This window comes from Kogia breviceps, chromosome 3 (genome assembly GCF_026419965.1).
Source record: "Kogia breviceps isolate mKogBre1 chromosome 3, mKogBre1 haplotype 1, whole genome shotgun sequence".
NCBI lineage: Eukaryota > Metazoa > Chordata > Mammalia > Artiodactyla > Physeteridae > Kogia > Kogia breviceps.
In genome coordinates, this window is record NC_081312.1 from 100,084,443 (window position 1) to 100,111,767 (window position 27,325).

General features: G+C 38.2%; 1 protein-coding gene and 1 pseudogene across 2 annotated transcripts in view; one reads left to right on the forward strand and one right to left on the reverse strand.

The window, feature by feature from the left end:
* ARIH1 (ariadne RBR E3 ubiquitin protein ligase 1) overlaps positions 1-27,325 on the forward strand; it is a 123,361-nt gene that overhangs the window by 20,332 nt on the left and 75,704 nt on the right. For both annotated transcript variants that reach the window (XM_059055990.2, XM_067029308.1), the window contains exon 2: positions 25,779-25,846. In XM_059055990.2, coding sequence (XP_058911973.1) covers positions 25,779-25,846 — 68 coding nt within the window. The remainder of the gene's footprint in view (positions 1-25,778; positions 25,847-27,325) is intronic.
* On the reverse strand, positions 14,921-15,479 carry LOC131751988 (large ribosomal subunit protein uL1 pseudogene; annotated as a pseudogene).

Genomic DNA, 27,325 nt, shown 5'->3' on the forward strand with positions numbered 1-27,325 from the left:
ATGGGGAGGGACTGCAAATGGGTATGGGGTTTCTTTCTGGGGTGATGAAATGTTCTAAAATTAATGTTTACAATTGTGTGTCACAACTCTGAATATAATCAAAACTACTGAATCACACATTTTGAAAGTGAGTTTTATGGTATATGAATTGTATCTGAATAAAGTTGTCATAGAAAAAAAATCTAATATACATATCACAGTCACATTTTCCCAGTTGTCTTTCATAGCTTTTCTCCTTCTAGTCTAGAATTTAGTCTGAGATTATGCATTACATGTGATTATCATTACTCATTACCTGCTCCTGTTTTTGAGGGGTTGCGATAAGAAATGTGTAAATGGTTAGATCCCCTGGAAATAGAAGGGGAAACATTTTCCCTCAGTGTTTCTTTTTTTTTTTTTTTGTGGTACGCGGGCCTCTCACTGCAGTGGCCTCTCCCGCTGCGGAGCACAGGCTCCGGACGCGCAGGCTCAGCGGCCATGGCTCACGGGCCCAGCCGCTCCGCGGCATGTGGGATCTTCCCGGACCGAGGCACGAACCCGTATACCCCGCATCGGCAGGCGGACTCTAAACTACTGCGCCACCAGGGAATCCCCCTCAGTGTTTCTTAAACATGTAGCTTGGCTCTGTATTATTTTAGATGCATGCAAAATAAAATATTTGATTAAATTAAAATGACGTACATAGATGTAAGTTTTTGATGAAGCTTAAGCCAAGCTAGCATTTTGGGATATAAAGGTACTTTTCAAAAAATAACTTTTAGAAGCCTCTTGAAGTGTGAATACTCATTTGAATGGATTTGAGCTAGCAGGAGGACTCTACATAGCTTTTAAAGATACTGTTGGTAGTTTTGTGTATAAATGTTTTACTCTATCTTGGAAATCGGCCTAAATGGCACTAATACATTCTTTTAAGCCCCCAAATTAATCTAGATGTTGTGTGAGCAAACATTTTTACATAGAAAGGAAAATACAGAATGATAAAATGCTGAAATGTGACTTTCATTCAGTGATTCCCAGTAGTATACTATAATCACATAGGCCTTGACACTGCAATAGAAATTTTCTGTGTGTAATAGTTGCCATTTTAATTTTGTCGTAGAAAGTCTTCTTTGGATGCGATAGTTTCTTGTGCATTAAAGAGCAACCTCTATTTGAAGAAATCGTGTGGCATGGTTACAGAAATGCCTGCTGTATCTGTAACTGCTGATGGTATTAAAAATACTGATTATTTTGCCTGTGGCGGTGGTACTATTTCTAGTTGAAAGAAGAGAGTAAAATGGAAATCAAGAATAATTTATTTGGTATGTGGATGAGAGGGTTGCAGATCTGAAGTTCAGGTATTTTACTATAGAATATAGGTAGATATGTTTTCTGGTTCCTCCCTCCCCTTTTATATAACTTGATTTTAATTTTTGTCAAGTCTGTCTCTCTGGCCTTTGTCGCTGTGGCCCATTGATCTGTCCATCTGTCTGTTACAGTGCATATTGGGTACTTCCAGAAGTATGAATTCAGTGATGCAAAGGACAGGAGGGCTGCAGCAGCAAAGGTAGGACAGAATCATTCCAAAGACAAGTTATTAAAGGATCATTAAACACCTGTGTGTGAACACGTATTGGCAGCGAATACCTAATTATTTAAGGGCATACTGTTTATCCTGTGAATCTTTATGGAAAACCTGACATGACAAATTTGACATATCTATTTACAAAGGGCACAGTTTTATTGTCTAAACCAGAAGCTTACTTGGCACTCAGGCAACAAAGTAAATTGGTATTTGCCACTATCTTTTAAAAAAATGCTGAATAATAGAAGAAATGATTAAATGGAGGATATTTATGATATTTGCTTGATTCATGGACCTGGTTGATTTTCAGAAACTATGATGACAGAGGATCACATTTATTTTATTATTATTATTTTTAAAATATTTATTATTTATTTTATTTAGTTTTGGCTGCATAACGATCACATTTATAAAACTGGGAGAAGAAGCAAGAAAGATAGATTGATCTGGCCATGTGTGTATATTTATATATTAATGTATATCTCATTCTGTTTTGATGGAAATAATCTAAATCTTCCAGGTCGTTCTTTAACTTATATAAGGAATCTGAAGGATTTTAATTTAAATATTCGTAGCATTTACTTAGATATTTGGATCCATTTACTTGCTAAATGATAGCAGTTGTAATAGCAATTCCTGTCCTTTTTTTTTTTTTTTGTAAATACTGGGTTAGACTGAGAGAGCTGAATCCTAAGACCTAAATCACAAGCAAGTTTTAAGAACTTAGGCAGTACAATGCAAACATATGAAGAGAAAGAAATGAAAGCTTTATATATAATATGGTAAAATGTTGGATTGCTTATTTATTACTCTACTATTGGCTGTAAAGTGAGATTTTATAGGGATAGCTGAATGATAAAGATATTTGCATTATTTTCTTTGCTGTTGTGCTTCTAAAAGAGGTTTTGTTTTTCTAATAGGTTAATACAGTGCTTCTCAAGGCTTCCCAAATGAAAAAGCAAATAAAAGTTGGTATTTGGTTTTCCGTGAAGATTGCTGGGTTTTCAAAATGACTGTAAAATCTAAAATCTTAGATACTTATAGCCTAAATTCTGGTCCAAAAAAGCTGATGATAGTTACTTTAATAAACTCTATATACTATATTGAAGAGATCTAGTCTACTGTCGCTTGAATGTGGAAATGTATTTTGAAGTGAAGTTCCATGGTAAACCATAGTACAGATATTTTGACTCAATAGTGTTTAAGACAAGATGTTTTGGTGTATTTTAAGATGCCCTCCTCCCCGCCCCCCCTGTTTTTTTTGGTCTTAGAAACCTTTTTGGTTAACTTTTTAAAACTTTGATATTTCATATTTAGCACCTTCTTTCAAAAGTATTTTAGGTATTTCATGGTCTAAATAAATCACAAATTTTAAAAAATCTTATCACATGGCATATTAAAATGAATATTAGTCATGAATCTATAGTTTCTTCAAAATGGTCAGATCTAGCAGTCCAACTCAGTATAAAGCAAAATAGTTCTGAATTTTAGAGACCTAGGTATGTTCTAATCCTGACTGCCACTATTGGCATTTCAAAAGTAACTTCTGCTTTTTAGTTTTCACCTTCTTAAAATGCATGTTGGTGATATATTTACAAAAATCTGGTTAATCTGTCTTTATGAAAAGGAATTCTTAGTAAGAGGGTAAAGATGGAAACTATCTAAATCATGCTAAGATTTGATTTTTTTAAAGGTAGTGCTTTCTTATGCTTATATCAATAAGCTTTAATCTACAATTGAAATATTTTATTTTAGAAGAAAAATAGCTGTATTTGTATTCTTCCCCACTTCCTTTTCCAATCTCACTTTATTCTGCAAGTTGCTATTTTTTCCTTCAATGGTATACTATGGAATTAACGATTGTACAGTATTTTCTAATATGACCTTATTGTTGGACGTTTTGTTCATTCTCTATTGTGTGCCTCCTTCCCTTCCTTTCCTTCCTTTTCCTTTCTTGACCTAACCTAACCTTGGATGTGAGCTTGCTGGCCTTTGGCCTTTATGGTTTTTATAAATACGATTGAATGTTTTCAAAAATGGTTACGGAGTTTATACCAACAGTGTGTGAACTATCATTTTCTCTGTACTCTTGCTGACACTATTAAGAATCTTAAAATTTTCATTAGTCTGATAAAGAAAATATTACTTGGTTGTTTTAATTGCACATTTCTCTGAATTGCCTTTTCATAACCTTTGTGCCTATTCTTAGCTCTTAAGCTTTTTAAAAAACTTTTATTTATTTTTAATTTTTGGTTGCATTGGGTCTTTGTTGCTGCACACAGGCTTTCTCTAGTTGCAGTGAGCAGGGGCTACTCTTCGTTGTGGTGCACGGGTTCTCATTGTGCTGGCTTCTCTTGTTGCAGACCATGGGCTCTAGGCTCACGGGCTCAGTAGTTGTGGCTCGTGGGCTCTAGAGCACAGGCTCAGTAGTTGTGGCGCATGGGCTTAGTTGCTCTGTGGCATGTGGGATCTTCCCAGACCAGGGCTGGAACCCATGTCCCCTGCATTGGCAGGCGGATTCTTATGTGCACTGTGCCACCAGGGAAGCCACTTAGTTAGTTAGTTCTTAATATATGATAGTTATTGTAGCTCTTTTCTCCAATCTGTAATTTGTGATTTTAGAAAAAGAGAGTAATACTTGCATATGGTAACAAATAAAAAAGTAAAGACCTATTATGTCTTCAAATGATTACATTTATAATTTTAACTAATATACCTTTTTCTTTCCATCACCCTTTGGCATTATCTCTTTCCTCTTCCTTTTCGCACCTTTGAGGATTGCAGTTTATGCTACCTATACTTTTATGTTATTAAAGTTCCTTTGTCTTGTGATCATAACGAAGTCTTAGTTCGCTCATAGCTTGATTTTTAAAGTGACACCATTGAGTAATGTTTGTTTTTATGGTTATATCATTTAGTGACAGTCCAAGTAGTCCAGTTTACACTTGTATAGCCATCAATCACAAACTTTTACATTACACTTCTGCCCCTGTTTCTTAGATCTATGTCTCTTTTCTTGATTTAGTCTCATTTTGCTGGACTACATTCTTAATTTAACTCCCACATAACTTTTTTTAGGATATTGCTCATTGTTACTCTGATAATGTCTTCAGTTTGCCTTTAATCTTGGTTGCTAGATTGGCTAGCCAGGAAACTTCTGGACTGGAATGCATATGAAAGATACTGCCTTCTGCATTCACTGTTTCTAATAAATCTAATATCAGTATGCTTCCCATTTCTTGATAACTTTTTAAAAAAGTTTCAGCCTTTTCTCTGTATCCTTTGTGTTCTGAAGAGATGTATAAATGTGAATCTTCTGATCGTATTGAACCCTTTCAACTGGAAGACTTGTGTCCTTTTAAAGCTTTGGGAAATAAACTTTTAATACTGCTTTGGTAATTCCCTTCCTCTCCTCTTGGAGTTCCTATTAGTTGATTGTTAAAAACAATGGATAGTGGCTTGAATAAAAACTGTGATAGGGGCTTCCCTGGTGGCGCAGTGGTTGAGAGTCTGCCTGCTAATGCAGGGGACACACAGGTTCGTGCCCCTGTCTGGGAAGATCCCTCATGCCGCAGAGGGGCTGGGCCCGTGAGCCATGGCCGCTGAGCCTGCGAGTCCAGAGCCTGTGTGCCTCAACAGTGAGAGGCCCGCGTACCGCAAATAAAACCAACCAACCAACCAAACAAAAAAAACTATGATAAAGTAATATAAGGATGATATGGGAGTGGGTGCATGTAGGAGTGCTAAATCTTCAACTTTCACAAGGAAGGTAATAGATAATATCTAAAATGGAAAGATAGTAACTATTAGAGCATAAGCATATTATTTAGGATAAAAATAAATACCAGAAGAAACAGCTAAAAGAATTTAAAATGGTTTCCTCAAAGGACTGGAAATCATTAGCAACTGGGATGTGGCAAAGATGGTTGTTAAACCTTGAGGTTACCGTTAACTTCTAAAACTGTGTACATCCACTACATTTTTTTTTTTTTGCGGTACGCGGGCCTCTCACCGCTGCGGCCTCTCCCGTTGCGGAGCACAGGCTCCGGACACACAGGCTCAGCGGCCATGGCTCACGGGCCCAGCCACTCTGCGACACGCGGGATCTTCCCAGACCGGGGCACGAACCCGTGTCCCCTGCATCGGCAGGCGGACTCCCAACCACTTCGCCACCAGGGAAGCCCCATCCACTACATTTTTAACAATTTAACAGGGATTCAGTGCAGTCCCATCCTTAAAGGTCCACATTTAGTGATACTGTCATTCTTTAAAATCCTCTCTGCAAATATATGTAAAAGTGTTCTTAGTCCAAGCCTTCATGAAGAAAGATTCCAGTTGTCTGTGCCACATGTTCCTTGTTCATTATTCTTAACCATTGAGCTGTGAGTTTTGAGAATAATTGGCAAGAGAATGTATTGGGGATGTATGTGGCCTGTTACAGCTTGGTTATAAAACTTACTTTAAATGATACAGGAGTATATTTTTGTCTATTTCAAGGTCATTTGGATTTATGACTACTTTTTGATCTTTAAAGACATTTACAATCACTTTATTTTCAAGTAGTTTTTCTTAGAAAAGCATTTGTAAGATACAAATTTACTTAAGTAAAACTTTCACATTTTTAAAACATAAGCACTATGATTTTCTTTTTAAAAAAATAAATTTATTTATTTTTTTTTGGCTGTGTTGTGTCTTCGTTGTTGCACACGGGCCCCCTCCAGTTGCGGCGAGTGGGGCTACTCTTCGCTGTGCTGCATGGGCTTCTCGTTGCAGTGGCTTCTCATGTTGGGGAGCACGGGCTCTAGGCACGTGGGCTTCAGTAGTTGTGGCTCGTGGGTTCTAGAGCTCAGGCTCAGTAGCTGTGGCGCACGGCCTTAGCTACTCCGCGGCATGTGGGATCTTCCCGGACCAGGGCTCGAACCCGTGTCCCCTGCATTGGTAGGTGGACTCTTAACCACTGCGGCACCAGGGAAGTCCCTGATTTGCTTTTTTAAATTTTTATTGTTTTTTAATAATTTTTATTAGAGTATAGTTACCTTTCAATGTTGTGCTAGTTTCTACTGTGCAGCAGAGTGAATCAGCTATACGTATACATTTAACCCCTCTTTTTTGGATTTCCTTCCCGTTTAGGTCACCACAGAGCACTAAGTAGAATTCCCTGTGCTATACAGTCGGTTCTCATTAGTTATCTATTTTATACATAGTATCAATAGTGTATGTATGTCAATCCCCATCTCCCAATTCATCCCACCCCCGCTTCCCCCCTTGGAATCCATGCGTTTGTTCTCTAAAGAATTATGATTTTCAAATCTCACTTATGTTTTTGTGTACCCACATATACATGTATAGAGTATGAATAAGTAAAAAGTAGTCAGTCAGTTGCTAATCAGAATCCTACCAGTTATTGATAGGTATTTCGAGTTGCCATGTTGGGAAAGGAAAGATATTAGTTAAAAGATACAGTTAAAAGTACTAGGTCAAGTACTGTTAAGAAAAAAAAAAAGTAGTAGTTAGGAATGTATAGGTATCTTTTTCTAAGTGCCTCCAGAAGAAGTAAGTAAGTACATACAAGACTTCTTAACAATATTCAGTTCACTTTACAGAACTAATTTTTGTATGCCATCTTTAGGTAGTTTGGAGATGGCTGGTGGTAGTGTTAAGGTGAAGTGACAGTACATGAAAGTCACTCAGATGTTTTGGTTGTGTGTTTGGTGGAACATTTTCAGTATGTGCCACAGTAGCCATGTGGATTGCTAATACTTTGGGCTTGACCATTGGAATCCAGAGGTGAGAATGTGAGTAGATAACTCAAGGTTGCTAAATAACCTTAATTATTTCTCACAATTCTGAACTACCACAAAAATAGTAAAATAACATAAGGTGGTCTATATAGAATCTTCATTTGTGGTTTAGACTAGCTCCGTTATGCCAAGATAGTTTAGAATTGGAGTTACCTGATTCTTGGCCTTACCTTTTAGTTCTTACCCTTTTTATCTATAGGATTTTTTTCCCTCCACTCAAGGAATAGCCGCCAGTTAGGGGACTGAGACTCCCCCCAGATTTTGCCTGAATGTGGCCTCATGTAATGGTGAAGGTTTAAAACTAGAGTTATGATTGTTGGAGGTGACTTGGCTCTTGTTCAACTAAATGCTAAAGTATATACTGCTATTTACATGAGTTTGTTTTTCTGTTGTAAAATAGAAGTTTTACATACTGTTTCTACTGTTTATGTAAATATATCCATTCCGTCACCCAACCCCTTTGGTTTGCAGTTGAATTTTTACAGAAAATTAAATGATTATACACAGTTTAGTAACCTTCCTTCCATTTACAGAAACATTTTATTTCTCTTATTCTGATTAAACTCTTGACATTCTCTAGAGGTGAGATCTTTGACCTTTCAAATATGAGATGATATAGAAGGAAGTAATTTCCTTCGTTTAACACCTACAAGGCATTTGAAGGGCAAGGTGCAGAAGAACAAAGCCAAATTTGAAATGTTATTGATGGGTAGTTGGCTAGGTGCATTCATTAACAACTTTTGGTACATCAGGAGTAAATTTATAGTTCAAATGCATATCAGCAAAATTTCAAGTTAAGTATCATGGATCTACAGAATTACAAATAGTTGGTCAAAACTTGTTGGTGTTAAATTTTATTTTAAATAATCTCCAAGGGGAGTGAGTAAAGTGTGAACTTCTTGGGAAAATAATATCCAGGAAGCATCTTCATTACACTCAACATTTCCCCCTTTTTTTCTTTTACCTTCCTTCTGCTGATGGTAGCTTAGAAGTAAATATTCAAAACTGGAAACTTTGAGGATTAGTGTTGTTTAGTTGTAAATTCTTTTTGTGAATATAGCTTTTAAGCCATCTGAGAATTCTGTGAGATGGTCTTCCTCAACCCTCCTAATTACCTCTCTGTATTGTTGGGCTAGAAAGCCAAAAACTTTATTTCTCAGACTATTTTGTGTTCAATGTTTTAGATGTGAAATAGTTGCTGGCAATTAGATATGCGTATGTGAGGTGTGAAGGGGGTTTGTCTTTCTTCCCTTTCCTGTCCCCATCCCCCCCCCCCTTTTCTGGGTTGTGAAAATGAGATTTTTCTGCAGTAGTGGAAATGCAGCATTGCATTTTTCATTCTTCACTTTCTGTGTTATCAAGAGGCATTTGTAGCAAAGGCAGCACCTAGACTCTTGTGTACATCACCTCTCTTCATGGTTATATAGTGGCAGTTGTGGCAGTGGCAGTGGTGACTTTCTGATTCCTTTGGATCACAGTTATCTGCTGTTCTTGAATTTAGTGGTTCCATTGGTGGCTTAGGGTGGAGAGAGTCCCTTGTGATTCAGTTGTGTTCTGGTGTCATTCTTATAGACAGACGTAGCCTTACAGCCCCATTCCTCCAGTCCTTAAAACTATTAAGCACCCAGTTGCTCTCTTATTAACTCCCCATTTGCTCAAAATATCTAGTGGTTTCTATTCCTGGCACCTGATTGACCAAAGTCAAGAGCATCTTTTGGTGACAGGATACTACTCTTCCATTTTGTATGTAGTATTGTATGAACTTTGGATACCTAAAGGATTTATTGTATGTCATTGACTGTTAATTATATTGCAGCCTTTTAGTGACTCTTAGTATAAAGCTCTCAGCATTCTTATATACCTTTAAAGGGAAGGCAAATTGTACCTGAATTATACATGATCATTTTTTAGAAGGAAATCAAGTATTTAATTAAATCTGAGAGCTCGGAAATGAAACTTTTTAGTTAGTGTGACCAGCTCAGATGTTGCTTCCTATAGTCTGTACCAGTGCTTCTCAAACTTGAATGTGCATACATGTCACCTCAGGAACTTTGGAGAGTCTGGTTGAAATGAACATTCAGTAGATGTGGATTGGGATCTAGGATTCTGCATTCCTAACTAACCCTTTGAGATCAGGGTGATTGAGATTTTATGGACCACATTTTGAAGTAGCAAGGCCTATACTACTGTTAATTATTGTAAAAGTAACATTTTAAATTTCTATTCATACGATTATAAAATAGAAAAAATCTTTTACTCTATTCCCAAACCAGCCCCTGGGGATATAATTCTCAAGGACAGCTTTTTAAACCTTTTAAAGTGCACATTCAATATGTCATACAAATTTACTTTTTTTTTCTTTTTTTAAACACAAAAATGGAATATTGTACATTGCTCAGTAACTTGCTTTTTTCACTCAGTGGTATCTCAGTAGTATCCTTCCATTCCAGTGCACACAGATCTATTTTCTTTTTGTGTTTTAAATTGCTGCATAATATTTTATGTATGGTTACAGCATAATTTATAGGCAGTTTCCTCTTGGGAAAATGTAGGTTGTCTTTGCTTTATTGCTTTTCCAAATAATGTTCATGTGAAATTTCTTATTCTTACCCTTTTACACGTGTAGATTTCTTTTGGTTAGGTTCCTAAAAGTGGAATTTCTAGGTCCTAGGTCAAGTGCATTTTAAGTTTTGATCAGTTCTGCTAAATTATTCTCACAAAGGTTTTAAGAGAGTTGCCATCTCACTAACATGTTGTGGACCAGTTCCCCACACCTTTGTTTCGGGATATTATCAGTTTTTAAGATCTTAGCCATTGTGATAGATTAAAAATAGTCGTCGTATTATGGAAGTTGAATCTTTTCTTGTTTTTCAGCCATTTGTATTCTTTGGCTGAACTCATAAACTGCCCATTTTTGTTGGATTATTTGTGTTGTGTGGACGTGTATGTTTGCTTATTTACCTTTTATTTTAGGTGTTGCAAATACTTCTATACAGAAGTTTTTGTACTTTATGGCTTTTGGGCTTCTAATATTGCTTTAAAAAGTCACATTAATAGTCTGTAAAATTTGGGTCACCAGCAGCTCTCTTAAGGAGCTCAGATTAAGCTAGATAGAAACATAATGTAGAAGCATGAGCCCGTTCTTTTTAAAATTAAAAAAAAATTTTTATTTATTTTATAATTTTTAATTTATTAAAAAATTATTATTTTTTTTGCCACGTCGGGTCTTATTTGTGGCGCGTGGGCTCCTCTTTAGTTGTGGTGTGAGGGTTCTCTCTCTAGTTGCGGCATGCGGGCTCTCTAATTGAGGTGCATGGGCTCAGTAGTTGTGGCATGCAGGCTTAGTTGCCATGCAGTATGTGGGATCTTAGTTCCTCGACCAGGGATCAAACCTGAGCCCCCTGCATTGAAATGAGCCCATTCTTATGTAGGAAAATTGTCAAACTGAGTTTTGAGATGGAATCTGTTTAATTCTATTTTAAATCAAATTCTGAAATAAAATCTAGGCTTTGGAAGTCTTTTCTGTGTATGTTAATTGGGTTAAATTTTTTTTTTTTTTTTTTTTTTGCTGGTTCATCTTATGCTACTCTTTAATATTATAAAACCCATTCATCTAATATTTAGCTTTCCCCTAAAATACGAAGGTTGTCTGCTGAGACTTTTCAAAAATAGTTGCCTCCCCACAGTATTAATCCTAGGAATGTCATTCAGCAGCTTGGTTGATCTACCAGGAAGAGTCTGTCCTACTCTTTTGAATTTGGGCCTGTCTGCATACATGCATACATCTAGAACTGTGGTTCTCCACCTCAGCTGCATATTGGAATGCATATGGTAATGCCCAGGTTCTTCCCTTTCGTACCCAGTCCCCTCTTCCACCTCTCCTCCCCCACCTCACTTCTGATGTATTTGACCTGGGATGTGGGCGCACATCAGTTTTTTAAAAGCTCAGGTGGGGGCTTCCCTGGTGATGCAGTGGTTGAGTCTGCCTGCTAATGCAGGGGACACGGGTACGAGCCCTGGTCTGGGAAGATCCCGCATGCTGTGGAGCAACTGGGCCCGTGAGCCACAGCTACTGAGCCTGCGCGTCTGGAGCCTGTGCTCTGCAACAAGAGAGGCCGCGACAGTGAGAGGCCCGCACACTGCGATGAAGAGTGGCCCCCCACTTGCCACAACTAGAGAAAGCCCTCGCACAGAAACGAAGACCCAACACGGCGAAAAATAAATAAATAAACAAAGGTGGGGTTTAAAAAAAAAAAGCTCAGGTGATTCTAATGTGCTACCAAAGTTGAGAATCATTTGATCAAACGATAGAGGATGACAGTGCATAAAGTCTCAGCTGGGACAGTTGGCATATTCAGACCCACTTTTTAAAAATGCAAAAATGGAACTTTGGAGATATTTTCAAAGCAAACACTGCTGCTATAACCCTATAATGTAATTTTCTTCAAATTACTAAAATAGTACACTACTATTTTTTTTTTCAATTTTATTTTATTTTATTTTATTTTATTTATTTATGGTACGCGGGCCTCTCACTGTTGTGGCCTCTCCCGCTGCGGAGCACAGGCTCCGGACGCGCAGGCTCAGCGGCCATGGCTCACGGGCCCAGCCGCTCCGCGGCATGTGGGATCTTCCCAGACCGGGGCACGAACCCGCGTCCCCTGCATCTGCAGGCAGACTCTCAACCACTGCGCCACCAGGGAAGCCCCATACACTACTATATTCATATGAGAGTTCTGCATATACACTTTACTTTTTCAGAGCCCCCATAGTGGGAAACTGTTTAGAACATTAGTTCCTAATTCTGGCTGCATATTACTATCATCTGGGGAACTTGAGGTTAAGTTTGGGTGAAAAATACATGTATCCATGTCCCATTCCAGACAATTGAATCAGAATTGCTGGAGGGTGAAGTCCATGTATTGGTATTTTAAAAAATTAATTAATTAATATATATATATATATTATTTTTGGCCATGTTGGGTCTTTGTTTCTGTGCGAGGGCTTTCTCTATTGCGGCAAGCGGGGTCACTCTTCTTTGCAGTGCACGGTCCTCTCACTAACGCGGCCTCTCTTGTTGTGGAGCACAGGCTCCAGACATGCAAGCTCAGTAGTTGTGGCTCAGGGGCCCAGTTGCTCTGCGGCATGTGGGATCTTCCCAGACCAGGGCTCGAACCCGTGTCCCCTGCATTAGCAGGCAGACTCAACCACTGCGCCACCAGGGAAAGCCCCATGTATTGGTATTTTAAAGTTCCCCAGGAGATTCTAATATGTAGCCAGAATGAGGAAACCATTGTTTTAGAGTTTATAACTAGAGATGATGTGACATTTTAGATTGCCTTATTGTCCTGAAAGTTAAATGTATCACTGCCAGTAGTGTTAGTTTTCTAATTATAGTGATTTCTCTCATTAACTGGTTTTGTTTGGTTTGTTTATATCCTTAAAAAAAAAAAGAACACCAGTAAGAACACGATGAAGAGTTATTTCATCCAAGAGCTTTAGTTGACTTTCCACTAGAATAATGGATTAGTGAATTTTAATTATGAACTTGGTAGCATACCTAGGTGGATTTCTCTCCTTTGACCAGTCCCGAACCTAAAGCAGTTAAATAAGAATCTTTAAGGGTGCCATAAGTATAAATTTTTATAAATGTCATCTAATATTCGGATCCTGTTAAAACTTGTTTTATCTTGGGTCAGGTCACTTAACCTCTCAACCCTCCTCTGTAAAATGTATATAATGCTTACCTTACATAAAGTATTAATGTGAGGATTAAATGAAATAATAATGTATATAAAGTGCCTGGCACTAAATAATTTCACATCTGTGTTCTTCTGTTTCGGATTGCCCTTTTGACGCCGCACTTTTTTAAAATACAATTTTTATTATTTATTTATTTTAAAATTTTATTTTATTTATTTATGGCTGCGTTGGGTCTTTGTTGCTGCACGTGGGCGTTTCTCTAGTTGCAGTGAGCGGGGGCTACTCTTTGTTGTTGTGCCCGGGCTTCTTATTGCAGTGGTTTATCTTGTTGCGGAGCACGGGCTCTAGGCATGCGGGCTTCAGTAGTAGTGGCTCACGGGCTGTAGAGTGCAGGCTCAGTAGTTGTGGTGCATGGGCTTAGTTGCTCCGCGGCATGTGGGATCTTCCTGGACCAGGGCTCAAACCCGTGTCCCCTGCATTGGCATGTGGATTCTTAACCACTGTGCTACCAGGGAAGCCCTTTTATACAATTTTTAAAGATTACACCCCATTTACAGTTATTACAAAAGATTGGCTGTATTCCCTATGTTGTACAATACATCCTTGTAGCCTGTCCCAGTAGTTTGTACCTCCCCGCCCTATGTTGCCCCCACCCCACCGGTAACCACTAATTTGTTCTCTGTATCTGTGAGTCTGCTGCTGTTTTGTTATATTCACTAGTTTGTTGTATTTTTTTAGGTTCCACGTATAAGTGACATCACACAGTATTTGTCTTTGATTTATTTCACTTAGCATAATGCCCTCCAAGTACATCCATGTTGTGCTAATGGCAAAATTTCCATTCCACATATTCTTTATCCATTCATCTGTTGATGGACACTTAGGTTGCTTCCATATCTTGGCAATTGCAGGTAATGCTGCAGTGAATATTGAGGTGCATGTATCTTTTTGAATTAGTATTTTTGTGGGGTTTTTAAAATTTGTTTTTCCAGATAAATACCCAGTAATTGATGGGTTATAAGGTATCATTGTACTTTTAACAGTCAGAATTCCATTATAGAGGATCCAGTGCAAGTTAGATTACTTTTATAATTTATATTTTAAATTTATATTTCAATTTGCATACACTGAATTTATACTTTTGGGTGTACAATTCCATGAGTTTTGACAAATGCCTAGAGAATGTAACTGCCACCACAGTGAACTTACAGAACAGTTCCATCACACCCTCTAAAAAAACTCCCATCGTCTACCCCATTTGGTCAACCCTTCCCCCATTAATCCCTGGCAACCAGGGGATTTGTACACCATCCCTATAGTTTTTTACTGAGTAGTATTCTATCCAGTGGATGTACCACGATTTGTTTATCCATTCCCTAGTTGCAGAACATTTAGATTGTTCCCAGTTTTGCCAGGTACAAATAAAGCTGTTATAAATATCCTCATACAGGTTTTTGGGTGACCATAAGTTTTCGTTTCACTTGGGTTAATTCCTAATAGTGAGATTTTGGGGTTGTGCTAAGTATATGTGTATCTTTGTAAGAAACTTTGAAACTTTTTCTTGTTGGCTGTATTATTTTGCATTCCCACCAGCAGTGTATGAGAGTTCCAGTTGCACCACACACACTGCAGCACTTGGGATTGTCAGATTTCTCCCCCCACCCCAACATTCTAATTGGCATGTGGTGATAACATCGTGGCTTCAGTTTGTGTGTCCCAAATGACTAATGATGTTGAGCATCCTTTCATGTGCTTCTGCATGTATCTGTATGGATTTTCTTTGGTGAAATGTCTGTTCAGATTTTTTGCCTGTTTTTATTTTATTTTATTTTATTTGTTTATTTAATGTGGGAGTATGGTTTATTAACCTGTGCCTTAGTACAGGCGCTGGGGCTTGCCCATGGTGCTCTTAATGTACAAAGCCTGGACGTTCTGCCAATTTTTCTTGAGCAACAACAACACCAGGACGTTGACGGCTAAGTGGATGTTGCACACAAGCTCATCATCTGTCATTTTCACGTGGCCAACTGCCACTGCCAGACACAGCACCTTCTTCATCTGGAACTTGATCGTGGACTTCACTTCATCAGCTTTGGCCACCATGTTCTCATTGTGGGTTAGCAAGGAAGAGAACTTGCCAGCCTTATTCAGGCCTGGGCCCAGGATTTGTGGGATGTGCTTGATCAGAGACTCTAAAGCCAAAAAGGCATCATACTTCTTGGCCAGCTTCTTGACCAGTTTCTTATTTTTGTTGAGTTTCTTCAGGGCCTCGATGTCCATGTGGGGGATATCCACAGCCTTGGCCTCATCACAATGCCGCTGGTCCCCCAGAACACATACAGAAAACTTGGGGCGGGGAGTGGACTTAAGCCTGATGGTGCCTGAGAAGCGTTTGTTCTTCTGAGAGTCATAGTTCTTCGGGCTGATCTGAAGCTCCACCGTCTCCAAAAACTTCTGGCACTTGCGCTGGTTCCTGTGCAGGACTTCCTGCACCGCCTCGTAAAGAGTGTCTCGCACCATGATAACTAGAAGAGAGCTTTGCCTTTTTTTAGAATTGGGTTTTTGTTTTCTTGTTAGGCTTCAAGTGATTTTTGAAATACGTATTCTAGGTACAAATTCTTTGTCAGATGTGTGATTTGCAAATGTTTTCTCTCAGTCTGTGACATGTCTTCCCCTTCTCTTAAGTGTCTTTTTTATTTTGATGAATTCCAGTTTATCTGTTTTTCTTATGGATTGTACTTCTGATACCTAAGAACTATTTGCCTAACTCAAGGTCACAAAGATTTTTCTCCCAGAAGTTTTATACTCATATGTTTTACATTTATGTCTGATCCATTACGAATTTTGTATGAAGTCTGAGGTATAGATCAGAGTTGATTTAAAATATATCTGTATGGATGTAGATGGATAGATGTCTTAATTCTTCTAGTACTATTTGCTGAAAAGATTTTTTCCCCCATTGAATTGTTTTATTAGCACTGTCGTAAAAATCATTTTGCCATACTAGTATGAATCTATTTCTGGCTTCTCTTCTATTCCTTTGACCTGTGTATCTATTCTTTTGCCAGTACTATACCTTTGTAGTATGTTTTGAAGTCATGTGGTGTTCCTTTGAAAATTATTTTGGCTAGTCTAGTTTTCTTGCTAATCCATAAGTTTTAGAAATATTTTGTTGTTATCTACCCCAAAACTCCACTGAGATTTTTTTTGTATGTGGTACGCGGGCCTCTCACTGTTGTGGCCTCTCCCGTTGCAGAGCACAGGCTCCGGACGCCATGCTCAGTGGCCATGGCCCACAGGCCCAGCCGCTCTGCGACATGTGGGCTCTTTCCAGACCGGGGCACGAACCCGTGTCCCCTGCATAGGCAGGCGGACTCTCAACCACTGCGCCACCAGGGAAGCCCCCCACTGGGATTTTGATTGGTATTGAGTTGAATCTTATAGATCAGTTTGGGAAGAATTAATATTTTGACTACATTGAGTCTCCCAACCCATGAAGATGGCATATCTCCAGTTATTTAGGTCTTTTAAAATTTCCTTCACTAGTATTTTGCAGTTTTCAGCATATGTGTACTTTCATATAGTTTGTTAAATTTATACCTAAATACTTCATATTTTGGTGCTGTTGTAAATGGAACTTAAAATTTTTTTGGATTTCTATTTATTCATTGCTAGTATGTAAAAAAAAAAAATATAGCTGTTTTAAAAAAAAAATTGGTCCGTAGATAACTGATAAGGACCTACTGTATAGCACAGGGAACTCTACTCATACTCTGTAATGACTGTATGGGATAAGAATCTAAAAAAGAGTGGATATATGTATATGTATAACTGATTCACTTTGCTGTACACCTGAAACTAACACATGTTAAATCAACTATATTCCAATAAAAGTTTTAAAAAATATATTGGTCTTATATTCTGAAACCTTGCTGAACTCATTCTAGGAACTTTTTTGTAGGTCCATGGAATTTTCTACATAGATCATGTCATTTTTAACACGACAGCTGTAATTTTCTGTAATTTAGCTGTAATTTTTCTAATAGATTTTCTGTTAGCTGTAGTTTTTCTAATAGATTTTCTGTAATTTAGCTGTAATTTTTCTAATAGATAACCAAATTAAGGAATTTCCCTTCTGTTCCTAATTTGCTGAGAGTTTTTATGAGTAACAGATGTCAAATTTTGTCAGATGCTTTTACTGCATCCTACTGTTATGATCTTGTAGTTTTTATTTTGGCTGTTAATATGATTATATTTACTGATTTTTTTTTTGAATGTTAAGTAGCTTTGCAATACTGGGATAAACCCTACTTCGTTGTGGTGTAATTATCCTTCTTTCAATATACTGCTATATTTGATTTCCTAATATTTTGTTGGGGAGTTTTACATCTTTGCTCATGTAGTAGTTTCTTATAATGTTTTTTGTCTGATTTTGATATCAGGGTGATGCTGGTTTTATAATAGGAATTGGGAAGAGTTTCCTCCTCTTCTGTTTTCTGTAAGAGATTGTCTAGAATTGATATTTTTGGGTTCCTTAAACCAGGGGTCCCCAACCCCCAGGTCTGAAACGGGTCCATGGCCTGTTAGGAACCAGGTCTCACAGCAGTAGGTGAGTGGCAGGTAAGCATTACCACCTGAACCATCCATAAATTGTCTAACACGAAACTGGTCCCTAGTGCCAAAAGGTTGGGGACTGCTGTTATTAAACGGTTAGTAGAATTTACTAGTGAAACTATTTGGGTCTTGAGTTTTCTTTGTGCAGAGATTTTAATTACTCATTCAGTTTGTTTAATAGATATAGGAATGTTGATATTATCCATTTCTTCTTCAGTGAATTTTAGTAGTTAGTGACTTTTAAGAAAATTGGTCTGTTTTATCTACGTTGTGAATTCCTGGTCATTTGGGTCTCTTTTCTCTTGGTTAGTCTTTGCTAGAGTTCTGTTGATCTTTAGTACTAGCTTTGGTTTCATTTATTTTCTCTTGTTTTTCTATCTTCAGTTTTATTGACTTCTCTTTGTATTATTTCTTCTGCTTGCTTTAGATATAGTTTGCTTTTTAATTTTTTTTAAAAAAGCATTTATCTTTCTGCATTTCTTATGTAAGCATTTAGTACAGTAAATTTCCTCCTAAACAGTGTTAGCTACATTTCACAAATTTTGATGTGTTGTATTTTCATTTTCTTCAGTTCAGGATGTTTTCTAATTTTCTTCAAGACTTCCTTGTTGACCCTTGGGTTATTTGATAGAAAATGGTTTATTTTCTGAATCGTCTGTCTACTTGTTAAATGGATTACTGTGAGAGGAGCATTGAAATCTCCAAGTATAATTGTGGATTTGTCTGTTTTTCTTTCATTTTTAACAGTTTTTGCTTTATTATGAGGCTTTGTTGTTAAGTGCATGTTTTCTTAGTAACTTGACCTTTCCATTGTGAGGTTTTTCTTTATCACTGGTAAATTTTCTTGTTTTGAAGTTTACTTTGAGAAATATAGCCAATGCAGCTTTTGTTTGATTAGTGTCTTGCATGATACGTCTTTTTTCATCCTTTTACTTTGAGTCTTTATGTGTCATTATATTGGAAAATGGGTGGTTATAAACAACATATAGTTTTGCCTTTAAAAAAAACCTAAGCTCTCTGTCTCTTATTTAGCAGCATAAAGATTTCTTTTTAAAAATTAAGGTATAACTGACATATGACATCAAGTTTCAGGTATACAGCGTAATAATTTGGTATTTGTATAGTTATCTCTGTCTTTTAAGTGGATTTATTTCACTTTTTACATTTAATGTAATTATTGATGTGGTTGAATTTTGGTCTTTTAAATTATTTTTCTCTTTGGTCCTCCCTTTCTGCTTTCTTTTGGATTGGAATTTTGAAAATATTCCACTTCATGTATCTATTGGTGTCCCCCGCCCCAAGAATGGTTTATTATTAGAAATCATGTTAACATAATTTATCTCATAAATAGGTTTAAAAAAGATCAACAATGTGATCATTTCCTTTGATATTGTAACAGCATTTGATAAAGGTCAACATGTTTCTGATTTTTAAGGTCTTAATTAAATGAAAATAGGTGGATATTTTATTGAACTTTTAATACATACATATACTTTAAACCAAAAGCTAGTATCACACTAAATGATCAATCTCTATTGGTGTTTTTAAACATCTCTCTCTCTCTTTTTTTTTCAGTGGTTGCTCTAAGGATTATCATATAAATATTTCACTCTTCACAGTTTACTTAGAGTTGATACTTTACCACTCCAATTGAAACTTACAAACCTTATAGCTATATAGATGACCTTTCTATCAGTCCCATATTGTAGTTGTTGTATGTGTTACATCTAATCCTTCTCCTTGCCATGACATGTTACAATTTTTGGTTTCAACAGTTTTGTATATTTTTCAGAAACATAAAAAGAGAAGAATAGTCTATGATATTTACTCATTTACTATTTCTGTTGCTCTTCCTTCTTTCTTGAATTTCCAGGTTACCCTCTGGTACCATTTGCTTTCTGTCTGAAGAACTTCTTTTAGCATTTCCTTTAGAGCAGGTCTGCTGGCGATGAGTTCTCTTGGTTTTCTTTTTTTTGAGAGTACCCTTGTCTTCATTCCTGAACTGTACTTTCACTGAGTATAGAATTCTAGGCTGATAGCTTTTGATATTATCCCCCAGGGCCCTGAGACTTCTTTATATATATGTGTATATGTGTGTGTGTGTGTGTGTGTGTGTGTGTGTGTATACACACACACACACACACAATTTTATTGTTATTGACATATCTTTAAGTTCACTGACTACTGTCATCTCCGTTCTCCTATTGAACCCATGAGTGATCTTAGGGTTTTTTAGTTCTAAAATTTTCCATTTGGTTCTTTATAATTTGAGCCTCTTTCCTAAGAATTTCTTTCATTCATTTAAGGTGTTCACCCTTACCCAATGTATCATGTTTTTAACAGCTTCTTTAAAGGTCTTTGTCTGATAATTCTAATATCTGGGTCATCTTGGGGTCAGAATCAAATAATTGTCTTCTCCGTTGATAATTGATCAGATTTTTGTTGTTCTTGCTTTGGTAATTTCAGATTCTGTCCTGGATGTTTGGAATGTTGTGTGAGATTCTGCATCCTCTTAAAATCCTTTAGAGAGTGGTGAGGATCTTTTGTTTTAGTAAATAAGTCAACACAGTTAGGTTCTACCTGAAAGTTCTTTCTTACTTTATGTACAGATTTGGTTCCATTATCTGTTCAGTTTTCAAAGTCTTTGCTATATTGAGTTTGCCCCTCCCTTTCCCACTTAGGTTGATCTAGGATTTGGGCAGTGGTTTATATCATAGTTCTGGTTCTGGTTCTGGAAGCCTCTCCTATTCTTTGGCTGTGTTCCACACATGTATAGCTTACATGTGAGCCCAGGACTTGGTTCATACACAGAATTAGGAATCTACTTCCCTATCTCTCTCCTTTCAGTGATTTCCTCTACACTCTTATCTCCCAGCGGCCCTTTCCTTCATTCCTCTAGCCAGATGCATGGAATTCTCTCAGTTTTAGTTTCCTGCCTGTCATGCCTTGAGGTGAAATGGCAAGAGAAAAAAAGAAAAGAAAATAATAGGGATTCTCCCACACTCTTTCACACGGGGATTTGTCTTCCTGGTTCCTGTGTTCAGAGCAGTCGGGTTTTCTCTTGTGGTTTTCTGTGGTCTGCAGTAGTGTAGTTTCATGGCTGGGACTGGCCTCAGGGCAGGGCTGGGAGAAACAAGGGAAAAAGGAAAAAAGTATTCTCCCAACCTTCTCCAGGAGCCTTTTGCCTTAGTCCTCTGGCCAAGAAGATGCACTTGTTTCAGCTTTTGCTGACTGTGCCTACTAAACAGTATGCCTATTTGGCCTACCCTTGTGTCAAAGCCAGGAAATAAAGGAGAAAAAACAAACCGATACTCACCATCATCTTATTTGTTGTTTTTCACTGCTCTCCCCAATCTGCCTGCTGTTAATGTTCAGAGTACTCTGTTAGTTGTATTCTGTATTCTGTCCAGAGTTTTTAGTTGTAATTGGTGGGAGAGAGTTGTGTTTATTACCATCTTGGTCAGGACCAGAAGACAGATTGTTCTGTGTTTTTGTTTTTTGGTTTTTTTTTTGCAGTACACAGGCCTCTCACTGCTGTGGCCTCTCCCGTTGGCGGAGCATAGGCTCCGGACGCACAGGCTCAGCGGCCATAGCTCACGGGCCCAGCCACTCCACGGCATGTGGGATCTTCCCAGACTGGGGCACAAACCCGTGTCCCCTGCATCGGCTGGTGGACTCTCAACCACTGCGCCACCAGGGAAGCCCAGATTGTTCTGTTTTTAAATAAAAATAAACATTATTTTTATGCTAAAGGTACCCATTTTTTTTTTTTTTTTTTAATTTATTTGATTATTTTTGGCTGTATTGGGTCTTTGTTGCCACACGCCGGCTATCTCTAGTTGCGACCAGCAGGGGCTACTCGTGCGGAGCACGGGCTCTAGGTATGCAGGCTTCAGTAGTTGTGGCCCATGGGCTCTAGAGCACAGGCTCAGTAGCTGTGGTGCACGGGCTTAGTTGCTTCGCAGCATGTGGAATCTTCCCAGACCAGGACTTGAACCTGTGTCCCCTGCACTGGCAGGTGGATTCCTAGCCACTGAGCCACCAGGGAAGCCCCAAGGTACCCATTTTTTTTTTTTTTTTTTTTTTGCGGTTCGCAGGCCTCTCACCGCTGTGGCCTCTCCCGTTGCGGAGCACAGGCTCCGGACGCGCAGGCTCAGTGGCCATGGCTCACGGGCCCAGCCGCTCCGCGGCACGTGGGATCCTCCCGGACCGGGGCACGAACCCGCGTCCCCTGCATCGGCAGGCGGACTCTCAACCGCTGCGCCACCGGGGAAGCCCGGTACCCATTTTTAAGTGTATAGTTTGAGCTTTGATCAATGTTTTCCCTCATACAACCAGCCATCACATTCAAGAAGTAGAACATTTTTCAGTTCCTCAGAAAGCTTACTTGTGCCTCTTAGCTTTCTGCCATCCTCTCTTCATCCTTCCCTGAATTACCCTTTGGTGGAGGATATAAAGGATATTTAGACATATGACTAGTAGTTAAATGAGCTCTTCAGTATTCCTTTTGATTGTCCTATATAGAATAAATGAAGGAATATTAGATCCAGATTGTCCTAGGTGAGAATTCACAACTATTCCACTTAAATACCAGCTTAAAAAAATTTATTTATTAATTTATTTTGGCTGCATGCGGGGTTTTCGTTGGCCACATGTGTGATATTTAGTTGCGGCATGTGAACTCGTAGTTGCAGCATGCATGCGGGATCTAGTTCCCTGACCAGGGAATCAAACCCGGGCCCCCTGCATTGGGAGAGTGGAGTCTTACCCGCTGAACCACCAGGGAAGTCCCCACAACTATTCTGCTAAATTAGCTGCATGATATTGGGTAGTTTTTGTAACCTTTTGGAGCCTAGTCATAGTTTTCTCATATTTAAAATGGGAGGTAAGTATATTTATCTTACAGAGAGCTTTGAGAGTTAAAGGAGATGTATAAAATACTTTGTACAGGGTCTGGTATACAGTAGATGCACAATAAGTGTCATTCCCCCATCACCTTTCCATTTATGTGCAATGCACGTAAATGACTTGAGCCAGCTGCATTAAGATAGTGACCCAAATATATTTATTTAGTATTGTGAAACAGCCTCTGACCTATAGTGTAGAGCCCTGGCAGCATGTAGATATTCCGGCATCATCATGTGGTTTAGCCAGATTTTCCAGTAATATCCTATTGGGAAAAACTTTTGAACATGTACCTCCAATACAGTGTGTACATTATTAAACACATTACACCTACAGAGAAGATTTTAAACAGCTAAAATCAGAAAAGTTGTCATGTTTTCTTCATCCTGGGGGATGAGTAGTCTAATGTTCTGAATCCCTTTGGAGATGAGCACATTTGGGGGTGGAACCTAGGAATCTGTTTTTAACAGAACATTCCATAGTAATTTTTGAAGAACCAATAACAGGTTTGGGAACCTCTGGATGAGACCAGTTTTAATTAATTAATTAATTTTTAATCTTTTGGCCGCTGCCATTTGGCATGTGGGATCTTAGTTCCCCAACCAGGGATTGAACCCACGCCCCCTGCATTGGCAGCACAGTCTTAACCACTGGACCACCAGGGAAGTCCCAAGACCAATTTTTGAACTCAAACACAGAAAAGGTATTTAGCAATATTAAGTCAAAGAGGGCATTTCCCCTCCTCTCCCTTTTTTCTCTTTGCAAGTTGAGAATTAACAATTCCTGAAACATTTTCCCCCAAGTGTGCTGTCTAGTGGCAGAGATTATATCATGCATTGGATGACGCAAAGTTATATTTGCAAAATCCCAGTGGATATGACTAGACTTAATTTTCCCAATTAATAGGATTATTGCCCTTATTTTACATATGATTAAATGAATAACTTTCGATTGTAGGTAAATCCTATTGTAAAAACCTGTTGTATCATATTTCTGGACACTTGACAATGTCTATATTCTGTACAAGTATTATAACTTAGGGTCAGCTAATAGGTTCCTTTTCACATATTAATTCTTCCAGATTGGTAGTGTCTTTCTCAAGTGTTGTGTTAAAGGAGGATTCTTAAGGGAGTCTGGGTTCAAGAAGTAAGGAATACCTAGATGGATTAGCAAAATGTGCCTGGAGTGGAGGGTTGGGAGTTATAATGTCTGCATCTTCGACTTTTTTGCTGAAGGGGAAGTGGATGTATGTGAATTTTGCTGTGAAAAATGGTATTACTGAGAATAATTGATAGGGATTTCTTTCATGACATTTTTATACAGGATTAAATAAAAGTAGTTTATATACAGAGAACTTTTTTGTAATGTTATTTGATGTAATAAAATCATACATGAAATACAAATAAGCAGACTCAGGTTTGAATTTCACTTCTGACATTGTAACTAGCTCTAGTATCTTTTTTTTTTTTTTTTTCCTTCTGTGGTACGCGGGCCTCTCACTGTTGTGCCCTCTCCCGTTGCGGAGCACAGGCTCTGGACGCACAGGCTCAGCGGCCATGGCTCACGGGCCCAGCCGCTCCGCAGCATGTGGGATCTTCCTAGACCAGGGCACGAGCCCGTGTCCCCTGCATCAACAGGTGGATTCTCAACCACCGCGCCACCAGGGAAGCCCAGCTCTAGTATCTTTGAATGAGTTGGATTTCATCCATCTCTTAGGCCCCATTGCCTTTTTTTTTTTTTTTTTTTTAATTTTGTTTTTGGCTGTGTTGGGTCTTCGTTGATGTGCGTGGGCTTTCTCTAGTTGCGGCGAGTGGGGGCTACTCTTCGTTGTGGTATGCGGGCTTCTCATTGCAGTGGCTTCTCTTGTTGCGGAGCACGGGCTCTAGGCACCCGGACTTCTGTAGTTGTGGCACGTGGGCTCAGTAGTTGTGGTACACGGGCTTAGTTGATCTGTGGCACGTGGGATCTTCCTGGACCAGGGCTCAAACCTGTGTCCCCTGCATTGGCAGGAGGATTCTTAAACACTGGGCCAGCAGGGAAGCCCCCCATTGCCTTTTTTAAAAAAAATTAATTTTTATTTATTTTATTTTGGGGTGTATTGGGTCTTTGTTGATGCATGCGGATTTTCTCTCCTTGCGGGAGCGACTCTTCGTTGCGTTGCCCAGGCTTCTCATTGCAGTGGTTGTCTTGCTGTGGAGTACAGGCTCTAGGCGCGCGGGCTTCAGTAGTTGTGGCACATGGGCTCAGTAGTTGTGGCTCGCGGGCTCTAGAGCACAGACTCAGGAGTTGTGGTGCATGGGTTTAGTTGCTCCATGGTATGTGGGATCTCCCCGGACCAGGGCTCAAACCCACCTTCCCTGCATTGGCAGGCGGATTCTTAACCACTGCACCACTAGGGAAGTCCCTGGCCGAGGCACCCCCCCCCCCCCCATTGCCTTTTGAGTTAAAATTCTGCTCACTAGTTTCAAGGGAAATGGAAGTATTTGTGACATCATTGAATGATGAGGCAGTCAATTTTTGGCTTATTTCATGGTGGTAGCCTTTCCTTCTAGAAATGAAATAGCAGCTGAAGATTATATTCTATAAATTATTTCATAGTACAGATATTTTGTTGTTTTCATTAAATATGTCTGAAGGACCTTCCGAATTAAAAATGGTTTGGATTCATTTGAACTATTCAGCACATAAAATTTTAGAAATTTTATTGATTTACAGTGCTGATGTGGCAGTCTGTTAAATCTAATTGCAGAAAGGTTCACTTTAATTAGCTCTTAATTATACAGTAGTTTTTCATTTAATTTTTTCTTGGCTTATTTTGAATTCTACTTTAGAATCCCATAGAAACCTGACATATTAGTGTGGCAAACTATTTTTAAATAGTCTTGATCTTATAATTAAAACTTTGTATTTTCTTTTTTAAAAAATTTATTTTTTGTACAGCAGGTCTTATTAGTTATCTGTTTTATACATATTAGTGTATATGTGTCAATCCCAATCTCCCAATTCATCACCCCCGCTCACCTTTCCTCCCTTGGTGTCCATAAAAAGTTTGTATTTTCTTAGGGGAATAAAGAAATATCTTAAGAAAGGAAATTTGGGTGGGGTGTTGTAGAACTTTAAATTCAACCTAAAAATTCACTAAATGTCAGTGAAGTGCTATTACCTTAAAATGACTTTTTTTCCCCCTTTAGAATCCAGCAACTATCACAAGAATACTCCTTAGCCACTTCAATTGGGATAAAGAGAAGCTAATGGAAAGGTAAGGAACTATATTGTCAGCTTTATACTTAGAAGTAACACACAGAAAGCCTGTTGAACTGAATTTATGAGACACAAGTAAGTATGTGAACAAACCAGTGTACAAGTGGTATTTGCTTTAATGTATTCCTCATCTGTAAGTTTTGCAATAAACTTAGTGTTAAGGGAGCTCAGGCTTAATATTTCTCCTTTTATTTTGTAGGTGAGGTGTGGGGGCTCTGCTTTTGTGTCTTCTAAAATGTATTCTCTTGAGTATTGAGAACTAAAAGTACGTAAAGGGCTTGATATATTCTTGGAGCACAGGAATAAGATCTTCCTTTAATTACTTAAAGCCTTCGTGCCCATAAAGCTTTAAATCTACCTTAGGTGTAATAATGACATTTCTTCAGTAAAAACAAAGAAGTTGCTCAGGGTATCCTTGCCACCGAAAACAGCTGTTTGGACTGACTGGTTTGTTCTCTGGTTTCTGTGCAGGATTAAATTCCATTGGGTATTTTCTCTCTGGAAATGTTTCTGGTTCCAAAAGGGAAGAAATTACTGGGACTGGAGAATGATGATAATAATAGTGCCATTCTTTATCTTTTTCTCTTCCTTAAATTGGAAATTTGGGGCACTTTGTGGTAGGGTGAGAGCCTTTATTCTATCAGCCTTATTCTCTCAGTCTAAAATTAGCAATTTTAATTTTAAAATTACAACTAGTTTTTGTTATGAACGGAGAACCCAAATATTATGAGAAGTAAATGGAAAATATTTCCCATTTGATTTTTAAAATCAAAAGCACTTTGCAAAACAGATATTAAATAATACCAAGAATATTACCCAGTTTCTCACATCCTGCACCCCAGCTACAATTTAATAGTAACAACAATAATTCTTAATTATTGAGCCCTCTGTGCCAGGCATTATTTAACTTTATCCAGGTGATAGCTTTATGGAGCTACAAATTATCCCCATTTAATTGATATGGAAACTAAGACTTAGAGCTTTGATGTGTTTATCTCAGTTTTGTAACGCAGGGAGCTAGCACTCAAACTCAGGTTTGTTGGACTCCAAAGCTTATGTTCTTAAACACATACTATACAGCTTTCCCAAGGTTCATGAAGAATAAAATCCTTTACTAGTGTGCTTTTTCTTTTTTTCTTTTTCCCATGGAGATTACCACCTTTTTTGAAGTCAATGGTTTTCTTAATTTTGTTCATATTTATTTTCAGATTTACTTTATGACACAAGAAAGTTTAGGGAAAAAGTAGTTTTCATTGTTTACATCTGATACTCTTCTTCTGAACTAGACTTATTTACAGTTTGTTTCTTACTAATATATCTCTCCAAAGACATTCTCAAGTTTGTCCTACAACAATGTTGACACTGCTGAAAGCATTTTTCAATGAAATACTGTAGAACTTAAGTGTGATGAGTATGAATTGAAAATTAGGCAGCTTCTGGGAACTTCTAGTGTGTATGAACTTTTCAGTTTCTCCTT